General features: G+C 31.3%; 1 protein-coding gene across 1 annotated transcript in view; it reads right to left on the bottom strand.

Moving 5' to 3' along the window:
* Window positions 1-15615, bottom strand: part of LOC140452813 (uncharacterized) — a 93406-nt gene that overhangs the window by 55420 nt on the left and 22371 nt on the right. The window contains exon 2 of the mRNA XM_072547145.1: window positions 1327-1664. Within this exon, the coding sequence (XP_072403246.1) occupies window positions 1327-1664 (338 nt within the window). The remainder of the gene's footprint in view (window positions 1-1326; window positions 1665-15615) is intronic.

Consider the following 15615-nt stretch of genomic DNA (forward strand, 5'->3'; position numbering starts at 1 on the left):
GATAAAATGATATTATATTCTTATCTATCAAAAATAATAAGTAAATAATACGTACTCTTGACTATTATTTTCACAAAAGGATTTAATAGGCAAAGAGGAGTCTGAATATGAATAAAAATTATTAGCTTACCACATTTATGTACTTCTGCTTGTTTATTCTGATATCCCTGGAAATTGTGGATGTCCTGATGGAGCCCAAAATCACTGACAGTTCGAAAAGTTTATGAAAAACGGAAACCGGTTCTTTTTTCGTCAAAGAGTTAAAACTCACGAATATCCGCAATGGAATTCTACGAAAAATCCACTAAGACTGCGCCACTGATAGTTTCTGCCCTTCAGGGACAATTTTTAAAAAATAATTATTTAATTTACAAATGCGAGAGAACTTTATTGCGTTCTTAAAAGTTACAATATTAAAATCAGACTTCACTGTACAAAGTTTCAAATCAGACTGAATAATAATTAATTAAAATGAAATACATTACACATTGGAAAATAAAACAATAATTCGCAAGTTGCACTTTTATATTCAGGTCGATCATAGTTCAGGTGGTGACGCATCGGATTTAGGGTATTGGCTTATGGGGTCAACGACTATAACTCCCGTCACCTCACAAAGTGATGCGGTTCTCTAAAGTGAGCTGGAGCCGGTGAGTCGAATCTTAGATGACCGGGAACTCCCGACACACCTATAGCTCTAGTTAGTTTTTGATAACGGTAAATAACAGATGTCAATGTCGGTAGGTTTGTTACGATGTATTAGTAGCTAATATTTCAAAAACTTCGAAACAGAAGGTATTTCTTGGTGTCCTATCTGTGATGAATGTTGGCGATCATCCTGGCAACCTTTGTGTTATCTTGAGCAGCGGTAAAAAGCTGCACATATGTTGTGTTGAACCAGGTTCTGAAGACTTTTAACCAGGATGTTCTTCTTCTTACTGCATCTCGCTTTCCAAATATTTTTAGTTGCAGGATGGCTTATAGGTAGTCGACTACTTCAATAAAATTTGAATGTAAATTTCGAAGGACGCGGTAAAATTTTCGAGTGCGATATACGATCGAATCGTATAAAAATGCTCTTTAAAAGTATGTGCCACTAAGTAAATCGACATTTTTATCGATTCGGAAGAAAATTAGAATTAAAAGTACAAGAGAAGTGTGGAGTATAATTTTACATTAACGCATGAATTTTTTATTTATAAAACCTAATGTGTTATACAAGAGAACATAAATGTAGCGTAAAATTTATTTTGTCCAACTTTACACAATTTTCTTTCTTTCTCTATTTCTTTAAGTTTACAGTTTATTTTTAATAATCAACCTTACCTAATTTTAATTTTCTAGATATTTCAGCAAACTCCGCTTCATATATTTGCCTTCTTTTTCTAATTTCAGCTAGTTCCTCGTCCTCCGATTCGGACCTCGGTCTTTTTCCAACTCTTTCTCTTGAATTGGATCTACTTCTAGATGTCTTACTTTCTAGCAATCTCTTTTGTTCATATTTATTAAATTTTTCGTATTTATTGTCTTTAACATTTTTCTGAGATTTCGAGGGCTGCTTAGAGAATATTGGATTAATAGATGTGTTTGTTTTCAAATTAGACATTTTTTCGGGTTTGTTTTTTGATTTTTCTGTTCTTGTCTTCTTGTCGTTTTCAGAAGAGCTAAAAAATATTATTATTTAATGATAAAATTGTAGGCATAAAACTGTATTATAATATTGATGATGAAAGAATCTAACAAAAATACTATAAATAAGGATACAAGGAAATAAACTTTAGCTTTTTTAACTATCCTGAGGTTACAATATGTGAAGACCCAACAAGGGACCCATGTAGAAGTCATACAAATATCCCTGGCACATTATTTGAGGAACCCCTCTTTCAGTTGAACTAATATCAGAGCATGGAAGAAATGAATACCATCATCTAACTAATCTCCTATAGTAACGGGTATTAAATATAGAACAAACAACTAATACTATATTAACTTAATTACTAATAACTAATTCAAGATTCAGAATGATTCTACGGTGTCACAATTTGTTAGAAATAAAACAAAAAGGTGGTTGAAAAAGTATAAAAATAAATGGAGTGCAAAAAAGAAGCACACCCATTTAAAGAAAATCATTAACAACATTGACAAAAGACTTTTGGCTAATCTAGTTGATCATAGCATAAGAGAGATGAGAAATGGGCACTTTCATTTGAGGAAACATCTTTGCAACATAGGTAGAGTGAATCATGTTTCAGAAAATGAAAAATAGAGAGAAAAACGTATGATAAAGTGACAACTGTACATTGTACATGGAACGCCATAAGATAAGGCAGGTATTCTTGTCTTGTCTCTCTAAGCCGGTCGTGCATCTCTGGGGGTTCTAGTCTTCGTAATACGGAGCGTTGTAAATATATGTATAAATCTGTTCTTACATTCTTACATCTATTGCTACATCTCACTATTTACAGATTAACGGTTATTGACTAACAACAGACTTAGTTGACGATGATAGGAGGTTAACTTTAAATTCGTCTGTTGTGACTATTCACTACGAGTAATTGAGATTACATATGTTTAATTACAATTAACGATTGAATAGTGATCTATTGTTATTGACCTTGACTACTCTTCTAGCTACTTTTGTATTATATCAATCTGTGACGAATCGCCTCGTTACTGCGGCAATTATTGTTAATATTATTATGCTTATCTGGCAAGGTTCCACTTAATTGCAACGAATGTGTTTTTTACATATCTGATATACAAGGACAAAACAAATATTGAGCCAGAAGAAATCTTTATACTCTTCATAAAGTTGCTTGTTTTTATTAAGAGCACAAAACTTTTTGCTGGAGTTTAATCAAAGATTATTTAGTATAAAGGTCTTATGATCAAGTACTAAAAGCAGGTAGTGAATTATCTGATATAAATCGAAAAATGTAGAAAAATTTAGAAAATGTTCATCAAATTAATTGTATAATGCACATTCTATACAGAATAGGACTATTCGATTTAATATTAGTGAATGCACGTTGACATTGAAAATAAATATAATTAAATATAATTATTCAATATTATATAATATTGAAAATATACTTGAAAATAAATATGATATTGAAAATAAGGATTCATATTCAGACAATGATTCAAATTAAAATTTCCCTAGCGAGAATACAATATTAAACTCTGGAGATAGTTCAGAGTCGCATAGTAATATTGAAAATGTTAACAAATTAGTTAGTTCTGAATATTTTCATATAAATCTAACAGTTATCTAGTGTGGTAGTGTCTAGTGAGGTAGTGAGTAATGAAAATTTCGACAACATCGCGACCGAAAGTGATACCATACATACCACCGGTATTTCCCATAGCAGTGATAGCAAAACGGGATTAAAGATTTCTACACACAGAAGATCTCATTCAGTACGCAATGCAGAGAGCAGTCTGGATGATGCTAAAGTAACGAAAAAGAAGACAAAAGAGAAAATAAAAATGACGGAAGACAACAAGACAAAACAAGGCAAAATTGTAGCATTTCTATTTCCCCTGGTATATGTTAAAACACAGAAAAATCTTCTCAATCTTTTTGCGTCGCTGAGATTCATAATATAGAAATTTTTAGTCTGTGTGTAATAACACTAATTGATATTTTATTTGATATTGATTCCGTCTATTAGATATTGCGCGTCAAATAAACAGGAATCTTTTCGCTGATGCGGGCAAGATATTCTTTTGAGAAAATAATATCAGTATACGATGGACATCCAAAGCAGTTGGTTTTATTGTTTGAGTCCGGATTTTCTTCTTAAAATTCGTTATTGTTATTCGTTATTTGTCTTCGAGAATTCAATAAAGTAAAGTAAAGTGTAATAATAGTTAGGAGAAGAAGAGTCGGTTCAGAAGAGATAAGATCTCGGTATGTAGTTTTCAAAACCGGCAATTTTTTTCTTAATTTCATGAGTTAAGAGATGAATTTAAACTCAAAATGCTATTTGACAGTATTTGTTCAGTGAATTAGTTCATCACCGATTTGTTGTACTGTATACTATGTAAGAAACGTGAAAAACAGCGTGTCCAACGTCTTAAGAGGTCCACATGGTTTTAAGTAAGAATTAAGCAGCCTAGTTTTGAAGAATACATTTTGTTATCATCCAGGATAATCTGAAGCCCAATTAAATGTTTGACCTCCGCAAGTCCATTTTGTGTTTTCATGGGTCCATCTAGATCATTTGCAGTTTGTGTGGGATAGGGTGTTTGATTTGTATCCAATTCCAAGGTAATAAACTTTCTTAAAGGAAATACACAGCCCGTGAAACAAGGTACTTTTTGTTGAAATTTTTTTAAGTAAAATAAGCATTTTTCATTAATATACAAAGATTTGCTTTCATGACAAACTGAAAAATGATAAATAAAGTCTCCTTTTAAATAAAGTTAACTTTAATAATTATTGTGTATTTCAAAAAAGTTTGATATTTCATTCCCACATATTATATGAGAGTCAGTATTATTCCTTTCTGTCATTTGGTACACAACTACAATTTTGAATTCTGTTTTGTTTAAAGGTTAAACTCAATGTAAGGAATGTTGATCAAAATTAGAATATTTTGATTGATAAATTTGGATAATTTTATTTGTAATAACTGGTTATGTGAAATAAGCCTTGTTTCTACCCAGCAAGAGGATTTTCTTAAACGGCGTCCAAATAAAATAGTTTCGAAATCTTCTTGTGTTTGTTGCCCAGAAAATCTCATAAGTATTTTTTTATTTATTTTTGGTGTAGTTAGTTTCCCAGTTCCTCAAATAAAGAAACCTTATTCACGACTCGGCTCAAATATAAATGTTAAAATTAGATGATTTCATAAGAATTTTAACATTTATATTTGACTCTAACATCGTTTTGTTCAATGGTAATTTCTTTAAACAAATCTTTGGCACTCCAATGGGCAGCAAAATATCCTTCATACTATGTAACTTTGGTTTGGATGAACTTATAATAACGTGTAAAGAAAAGATACCTTTTCACATACCTTCTTCAATTTTCATACAAAATTTTATTTTTGGCAATAAAATTGTCAAAAATAAAAATTTTAATTTGTCATTTATGACATTGAGGCTTATTTATAATTGGTCGCTATTTTAACTTATTTATTAATTCAATTGTTATTGTGTTAAGAAAATGTTTTCAAAATTATATTAAAATTTTAGAGGAGCATTTATTAGATAAGGACATTTTTCCATTAATTTCTTTTGAAATATATTAGCAGCAATTTTATTAACCAAACTAATTTTATTTGGTGGGTTAACCAAAAATTTTTTCACACAATTGAAAGCTCGAGATAATAAATAGTTAACCAATAGCTTCTTTTATTGACTTCAACCCATCCAAAACATTTATATATTTTTTCCAAACGAGTCACAAGTACATATATATATATATATATATATATATATATATATATATATATATATATATATATATATATATATATATACTCTGAGAGAACACCAATTACTCTGTAAAAGTCAAAGTAATTACATTGACTTTACACTAATAAGGGGAGCTGTTATATGAAAAAATATTAACCTTGAACTAGCTTAAGTTCGCCGACTTCAGATTTCATCATTCCATTCCAATAGAAACCGCTGAGCACGCAGTAGAAGAACTTTGTACAAATTATTGGTCAATATTTATGGGAACAGCGATTCAGTACCTGATACCAAACCTATAAATTACCATTTTCAGATGCCGGAAACACACTTAGCTGCAACTTCGACCAGTCCAGTTATTGTAGTCATTTTAAATTAATTTAATTTTCTACTATTATTTATTATTTAATGTGTAACAAATACATATTTTTTTTAAAAGTCAAATATCTGATTAGTGATCTAACAATTGGCGCAGTCAGTAGGATCCGGTTAACGTTGCTAGAACACGTGTATACTGACTGACAGCGGCATATTCTCATCCCTTAACAGAACAAAGAATCTACGGAAGTCCTTACTCCTATGATCTACGGAAGGAACACGTAGTGAAGACCCTGGTGGCTGAGCAGAGAGAACAAGTCGACCCTTAAATAAGAAAGCATCTCCGAACAACCTCACTCCTGCAATCTACGGAAAGAACACGTAGTAAAGCCCCTGGTAGCTGAGGAAAGAGAACAAGGCGTCCCGATGTTCTTCTTTATGTAAGTAGATTTTGAATCATCTCGTTAATAATTTTGTTATAATAATTTACAAAATTGACTATATTGCAAGTCAATTAATCAAGATACATAAAAAAATTACAAGTTGATTATCTAATATTTAAAATGATTGATATTAACATATTTCTTTCATACTATTTTATACTGATATTATATTGAGATATTTTTTTATTTTCCTATATTTTTGGTATATTTTCTCTTGATATATTTTTATTTGATATATTTGATACATTTTTGCCAAACAGAATTGCCATTCACAGCAGGACCGAAAAAATATGCAGACTAAAATGCAACTTATCAAATACAGGTGCCATATTATCAGCTCAAGAAATAGAAAAAGTTAGATTACCTCATGCATTAGTCCGTAGACGAAAATGGAGAATTCCTAACTTCCGTCCTAAATGCTAATGCTATTCCGAAGACAATCGAATTTTCAGACATTTCAATCGCACCTTTCAAAAATTCGGAAACAATCTTATCCTACAACAAAAACGATTCTAAAGAACCCGTAGTAGATAGAACACGGATAATTAAAGAACAACTAAGAATTGATCATCTAAATTACTAAGAACAAGAACTAATTCTAGATTATATACTGAATATGTAGATATATTTTATGTCGAAGGCGACAAACTGACCTTCACAAACGAAATCAAGCACAAAATTGAAACAAACAACGCTAATCCTATCTTCACTAAATCCTATAGATATCCCCAAATACATAAGGAAGACGTAAAGACGCAAATTAATAAAATGTTAAAAGAAGGAATAATTTAGAAAAGCGTCTCGCCCTGGTCGAGTCCAGTCTGGGTCATACCGAAGAAATTAGATGCGTCAGGAAAACAAAAATGGCGAGTTGTTATTGATTATCGAAAGCTTAACGAACTCACAGTACAAGACCGTTATTCTCTACCAGAAATATCAGAACTATTGGACCAACTATAAAGATGCCAATACTTCACAACACTAGATTTGGCTTCTGAATTTCACCAGATTGAAATCCAGAAATTAATGCTCCATCTACTTTCCAAAGAGTAATGGACAACATCCTCTTAGGAATACAAAACGAAAGATGCTTAGTGTATCTATTCATGATCACATGTCACGACTAACAGAAGTTTTTAAAAGGTTAGGAAAGACATTTAAAAATACATACAGACAAGTGCGAATTTTTAAGAAAAGAAGTAGCGTAATTGGGCCACCTAGTAACAGAAAATGGCGTAAAAACAAATCCATCTAAAATATCTTGCATCAAAAACTTCTCGGAACCAAAGAACACCAAATAAATAAAATAGTTCTTAGATTTAGTCGGTTACTACAGAAGATTTATTCCAAATTTTGCCAAAATTTCTAAACCACTTACGAAATTACTTCAGAAAGACGTGCCTTTTATTTTTAATTCTGACTATTAAGAAGCCTTTAACGAACTCAAAAATATTTTAACACCAGAGCCAATACTTATATATCCGAATTTTGAGAAACTATTTTTACTATTAACTGACGCTAGTGCATTCGCGATTGGAGCCGTTCTATTGCAAGGCCCTATTGGAACAGATTTACATAAAATAAATAAATATTCCACTATAGAGAGAGAATTATTATTGGCTATCGTATGGGCAGTTAAACATTTTAGACAATATAATTATGGCCGAAAATTCACTCTTATTACGGATCATCGACCACTTACATGATTTTTCTCGATAAGAGATCCCGGAAGCCGATTAAACTTACAGAATACAATTATAAAATAGAACAACGTACAGGAAAAATAAACAGAAATGCAGATGCCCTCTCAAGAATAAAGATTAACCATTTCAAAGATTGTGCAAACTTTAAATGAAAAATCTCATTACATGTATCGAATGAAGATGATACGGAAACTCAAGAAAACGAAGACGACGATTGTTCAATCAAAAAATAATCTCTTAATTTGTAATCTTACATTATTCTTAACTTCTTAATATTTTATTTCATCGTGTATAATTGAAACATTGTGAAAACATATCGTGTAATATTTTAATAATTAGTTCATTTACCTACAACGTAATAAATTGCGGAATAATATATTTTCCACTTAAACTTCCAAGTGTTGCAATTACGACCTAGAATAAATTGTATTGTAAGCTCATAGTTCAAAGTTTGTTGGTATGATAGAAGCAATAACCTCTGTGCTGAGTTATACATTATTTGTGAGATAATAAATTGGGGATTTGAGCTTATTCGAGAGCAGTCTATCGTAGAAAATTACCTAACCATCATCTTTAGTGTAATTATTGGTAGCTGTCAATAAAACCATAATTTTTGCTCCACAACTTCAACGTTTGTCAAAATTTTTTTTAACAAAATAAAATTAAAGAACTCCACGAGAAAATAATGAATGACATATTTAAAGAAAACATGGAATATAGTAACCGAAGAATTAATATTGTACACGCCAAAACTGTAAAAGATCGAAAATATATTATTATACCATTACCGATTGATTCCGAACGGGTAATATCACATCTGTTTCTCGTAATTTTTGCAAATAAAGATCAGTTCGATAAATCAAAAATATATTGTATCGAAAATAGTATCGAACTACCCATCCTAGAGATATTTTCTTATATTTTTGCTGACAAAGAATTAAAATTAAGAATCTGTCAAAACAATACACGAATATTACCAACAAACATCACATTCCAAAACCTTGATGGGACAAAACGTGCCAGTAAACAGCCCGACGCAGAAAATTAACTTATATTAAATATAAGCAAAATCCCACAATAAGGAACCTAATAGAATACAAAAAGATGGACGCATTAGCGAAGAAAACCTTTAAGGAGAAGAAAAGGAAAAACTGGAAGGAGTATTGTGAAAGTTTGAATCAAAATATTCCTATTAAGGAGGTATGGAAGAAATTAAATTGCTTCAAAAATCGCAAACAATCCAATAATTTACCTATTGACCCGGACGAACCATGGATAACAAACAGAGTTTTACCAAAAGAATTTCACCAGATTGGGTTCCGAATGATATTACCAACTCCATAGCCACTGTTTCTAGAGATAACCTTTGCTTAGATCGTCCGTTCTATCTATGGGAACTAAGAAGGGTCCTCAAACAAAATAACAATACTGCTCCTAGTAAAGACAATATATCTTATTCTATGATTTCTAACCTGACAAATGAACATAAAATCCATCTACTTCATATCCTAAATAATATTTGGCAGAAACAAGCACCAATTCCAGAAAGCTGGAAGGAGTATATTATAATACCTATAAGAAAACCTGGCAAACGTGATGACGATTACAATTCATATTGCCCAATATCTCTAGCTTCTTGTCTTCTTAAAACCCTGGAAAGACTAATTAAAAATAGATTAGAGCATTGGTTAGAAGTTAATGACATTCTCCCACACTCACAATTTGGTTTTCGCAAGTTTAAATCCACGCAAGATGCCATAACTGCTCTCGTAACAACAGTTTGAGTCAATTTCACGGAAAACTCATCTACTGCAGCTGCATTTCTGGACTTATCATCTGCTTTTGATAATATAAATTTGGATTTCCTTGAACAAAAGTTATTGTCAGTCGGGATACCTATAGGTATAACATCCTTTTTGAAAACTTCAACGCAGTATAGCACTTATTCTCAGGTACATTCACAATTTCAAGTTTCCAAATGAAAAATATGTTGGACCCTTCTCTGTTTCAGAATTAAAAAATGCTGAAAATTTAATAATAAAACTTTTGCAAAAGGCACACTTTTTTCGAGAATTTTCTTGTTTTTAAAATAAGGAGATAATTTCAAATAGAACAATTTTAAAACTCAACAAATTCATAGATAATCAGCAAATGATTCGTGTAGGTGGTCGTCTAAGGTACTCAGACGTCCCATATGAACAGAAGTACACATTACTTCTACCCTCTCATAATTACGTAGTAAAATTAATGCTGCATAGAGAACATATAAGATTATGTCATGCAGGCCCTCAAAATACTCTTTCCAATTTTCGTTTAAGATATTGGTGTCTAAATGGTGTCAAAGAAACTAAAAGAATAATTAACAAATGTCACGATTGTTTTAAATTTAAAGCAAAGACAGCCACACAGTTAATGGCTGATTTACCACAAGAACGTTCATGTTTCTCCCCTCCATTTACCAATGTTGGTCTAGACTTTGGTAATCCATGTCTTATAAAAAGCTCCAATTTAAGAAAGGCTCCAAAAATAAAATCCTACATAGCGTTGTTCGTATGTATGGTTACTCGTGCAGTGCACATCAAATTAGTCACAGGTCTCTCTACCGAAAGTTTCTTACTTGCTTTAAAAAGATTCATTAGTAGGAGAGGCTGTCCACAAATTATCTACTCAGATAACGCCACTAATTTTCTAGGAGCTAGAAATCAGTTGAGGGAAGTTGCACTATCTCTTAAACAAAAGGAAGCCTCTGAGTCCATATTCAATTTTCTCTCCTCTTCTGAAATCCAATGGAAATTCATTGTAGCCCATTCTCTGCATCATGGTGAAATTTGGGAGGCAGCTATAAAAAGTGCTAAATATCACATTTTAAGGCTTTTAGGCAATACCACTTTAACTTTTGAAGCCTTTAGCACAGTTCTCGCACAAATAGAAGCAGTACTAAACTCACGCCCTCTTTGTGCTATGTCAAATGATCCAAATGAATTTAACACATTGTCTCCAGGACATTTCCTAATAGGAAAACCAATTACGTCATTTCCTGAAGAGATAGTGACGGAAATACCTAACAATAAATTAACAATTTGGCAAAACTTCATGAAGATTCAGCAATCATTTGCCAAACGCTGGAAAATTGATTACCTTAATCAACTTCAGAATCGCCCCAAGTGGTTAACATCACAGAAGAACCTTGAAGTTAACGACTTAGTTCTATTAAAGGAAGATAAAGTTTCACCCCTACACTGGCCATTAGCAAGAATTGATGAATTGTTTACAGGTAAGGACGATGTTCATATTCTAAATAATATTTGGCAGAAACAAGCACCAATTCCAGAAAGCTGGAAGGAGTATATTATAATACCTATAAGAAAACCTGGCAAACGTGACGATTACAATTCATATTGCCCAATATCTCTAGCTTCTTGTCTTCTTAAAACCCTGGAAAGACTAATTAAAAATAGATTATAGCATTGGTTAGAATTTAATGACATTCTCCCACACTCTCAATTTGGTTTTTGCAAGTTTAAATCCACGCAAGATGCCATAACTGCTCTAGTAACAACAGTTCAAGTCAATTTCACGGAAAACTCATCTACTGCAGCTGCATTTCTGGACGTATCATCTGCTTTTGATAATATAAATTAGGATTTCCTTGAACAAAAGTTATTGTCAGTCGGGATACCTATAGGTATAACATCCTTTTTGAAAACTTTGTACTCAGAGAGATTGATTTACTTAAAAATCAATGACAAAATTTTTTCTCCTCGACTGTCCAATATAGGCCTGCCGCAGGGAAGTATTTTAAGTCCAATTTTATATATTGTATATAATATAGATTTAGAAGTCATTGTTCCTATTAACACAAAAATACTACAATTTGCAGATGATGTGGTACTCTATTCGTCAGACAAATCAATCGATGTTTCTAAAAATAATTTAATAACAGCTATTTCAACAATACATGTGTTCCAGAAATGAACATATTGTTTTTAAAATATAAAATAAAAATGTAATTCTTTAGACTTGTCTTAGTGTAGAATAAGTAAAATAGTCACTTTATCAAGTTTGATCGCGACCCCGACTGACTGGTGTCGTCTCACCCTCTTAAATAGTTTTCACACCTAAATAAAAGTGGAGTAATCTTCACTTTCACGCATCAAGTAGTGTTTTATCAGTTCATTCTCACACATCGCCGTAGAGGCAACAGAATTTTTAAACACTCTCAATTCACGTATAAAATATTTCTCTACGCCGAAATCGGTCATTTTTGACCGAGTGATAAAGAAAGAATTTTTTGATATTGTATAGTACGCTACGGCCGTGTTGGGCCTCTCTACTTTAAAAAGATTTAATTATAAATCGTCAAACATAAAGTGATTTTATTTCTCTGGAGCTATATTTGCTCATATTAAGAATCCTTATCCTTCAACGGTCACTGAAGAACCAAACCTATGGAGATACATCCATTCACAAGTCCTTTGAAGTAAGGCTTGGAATCAAAAGATTTCCAACCCTCGAATGTAGGTAGCCAGTTACAAGGCGTCCTCATTTCGTGGTCCTATCGAGCACATATTATTTGATGAAACAGGACTGAAGAAAGAAAAGGATTACACACGCCGAAGAACAACAAGAAGTAAGAATAATGGTTTCTCGTCCCTAGAAGAAAGATTGCACAAGTTGACCTTCGTTCAAGATTAGACACGTGTGTTTTGTGAAAAGTGTTGCTAAGCGATAGCGATAATTAAATTTGATACTTGCAAAACATTTGGTGAGGTTAAAACTCTTTCTATATCTTCTATAATCACTGTATGTACATAATTTATATTTGGTAGATATTTGTCTCGACCTTTATTTGTTCAATAATATTTATATTAACTAATGGCTTTGATTTGACAACAGATCTTTCTTCTCAATATCGCTAAAGATAGCTGACAATTATTTATTATACAGATTGTCTCACAGCCGGCTCTCACGAAAAATATTTGTTTATCACTCTAGTAAAAATACTCTATTACAATTAAAATCGCGTCTTAGTTGAAAAAGACATTTACACTAAACAAAATCATTCACTCTTATTTCTCGCTCAGTATATATATTTGCAAATATATTCACTTTTAAATAAAAAATGGAAGCTTTAAAGAAAAAGCGCAAATCACTTAAAGCATCAATTACACGTATCTCAGAATGGTTTATAGCCAATAAAGACACAGAAAACGAAATACTTGATTTTGAAAATAGGAAAGAAAAACTTTTTAATTTTTTCACACAATATGAACAAATTCAATTAGAAATCGAACAGACTGATGACAGCGACCAACAATCAGCTGATCGAGCAAATGTTGAAGAAAAACACTTCAACACACTCAAAGGTTTGCAAGGAAAAATAATAGAATTAAATTTAACAGAAAATAAAGCACCTAGCTCAAATAATAAAGCTGTTTTCAGTGCGAATCTGCCTGAAATTAGCATGAAAACCTTTACCGGCAATTTCTCAGAATTCAATGAATTTTTTCAACTATTTGAAACTCTGATCACAAACAATTCAAGTTTAAATAATGTACAAAAGTTTATATATTTAAAATCTTTCCTCAAAGGAGAACCTTAATTAGCAGCATCGAAGTAGTAGATGCAAATTTTGCTATCGCTATAAAAATTCTAAAAGAAAGATATGATGACAAATCACGAGTGATTAGTACTCTTATAAAAAGCTGTTAAAGTCTCAATCTCTAGTCAAATCCACTCCTCAGGTACTAAGAGATTTTCTTGTACACACGAATCAAACGCTTCAAGCTCTTAGTAATCTCGAAGTTCCAATTGAACATTGGGACCTCCTTTTAATAGAAATATTTTTAGAAAAAATAGATTTCGCTTCTCACAAGGCTTTTGAATATGAAGTAGGTTCTAAGAATGTTCCAACACTCAAAAAATTTTTTTAATTTCTAGAAAAAAGTTGTGATGTTTTAGAGAAACTTAATTACACTGAAACTCAGTCAAAGTTTAATAATAAAGTCACTCAAAAAACTGCTTATATTTCCACTATAAATAATAATAAATCTAGATATGAAAATTGCATATTTTGTGAACAAATTGGTCATAACATATATCAGTGTAACTTATTTAAAGACACTAATTCTCGAGAAAGGTTTAATTTTGTAAAGCAAGCACAGCTTTGCAGAAACTGTTTTGGCACTAAGCATTTAACTGATAAATGCCTCTCTAAATACACATGTAAAATTTGCAATAAAAAAAAGCACAATACACTTCTGCATGAAGAAAATAATTTTTCTCACACTCATGAAAATAATATATTCTCTCCCACTCGAAGCAATCAAAGTGCTTCTATAAATATATATATATATATATATATATATATATATATATATATATATATATATATATAAGAACAAGAAAAAACAAATTACTTGTGACTCGTTTGGAACAAATATATAACTGTTTTGGATGGGTTGGAGTCAATAAAAGGGCTATTGTGTAACGAGTCCGTTACTTAAAGAACCATTTACCTTTTTGTCACTGGAATCCTTTAATTTAATTATAAATTAAATTCATTTTTGAAATATTCTTAAACCAAATATTTAAAACTCCAGTAAATTTTATTTTCGAAAGTTGGCATTAAATCCCACCCTCTGTCTAAGACTCTGAAAGTACATCGTCGTGACAGCCGTAGCACCGTCAGATCGCCACTTGTGGCTGGAATTTCGTCGAGTGAACATAGTTTGTTCAAGGCGGCTGTAGGTGCCATTTCCATGAATTGGGTTTAAGTTTATTTTTTATTTTGTGGAAAAGCTGTTGTGTTGGAAGAAGCCATTTGTTATTTAGTTGTTTTTTTTTATCATTTTATTTTGTTTATCATTATATTCTGGGATTTTACTGTAAATATAGATAAGTTAATTGTATATAAGAGGTGATGGGTCATATATAAGTGTTTAAAATAGTCTGTACATAAAAATTGGTATTTATTAAAGTTGGGTTAAAACAATTCAATATTTCAATTAGTACCTATCTTTCATATTTCAGCAATACAAGATATCTCGGAAGAAAACATTTAACTTCCTGGCGCCCAAACATTCAGTAGAGCAACTTTATCTTTCATCTGTTTATTTCTTGGTGGTTTTCTTGTCATTAGTTCTTATATCTTACGGTCTCTGTAGGGCATGCAAATTGGCCGAATCCCTCTTTGAGTGTCGAGTGGTCATTCTCCTGCATAGTCGCTAGCCAGGATTAATTTTATTATATTTTAAAATTCATATATACCCTTTATTTATTTCTTTTACATAATTTATTTTTATCTAATCTCTTCCATCTTCTGTTATTCCACATATTAGTTCGTTGGTGTATAAAGGTACATTTTAGAGTTTACCCTATTTCTACACTGCACATTTTTGCTACACATTCCTCATTTTTGTTACATTTCACTCTTTCATCAATATTTGTTACAGTCAAATTTCTTGTTACATTACTCATTCTTGTTACAATTGGTTAAATAAAATTAATAAAAAAAATGATAAAGACCATATTATGGATTTTGATAACATTAAAATTTTATATAGTGAAAGTAATAAATTTAAAAGGACTTTTTTGGAAATGGTTTGTATTAGCAAAAGTGATAATAATTTAAACAAAAGATCAGAAATTCAAAATCTAAGTAAAATTTATAATTATATTTTTTCTTTATGATTTATATATAAAACTTGTAAAATGTCATATTTAAT

The sequence above is a fragment of the Diabrotica undecimpunctata genome, chromosome 11 (assembly GCF_040954645.1).
Source record: "Diabrotica undecimpunctata isolate CICGRU chromosome 11, icDiaUnde3, whole genome shotgun sequence".
Taxonomy (NCBI): Eukaryota; Metazoa; Arthropoda; class Insecta; order Coleoptera; family Chrysomelidae; genus Diabrotica; species Diabrotica undecimpunctata.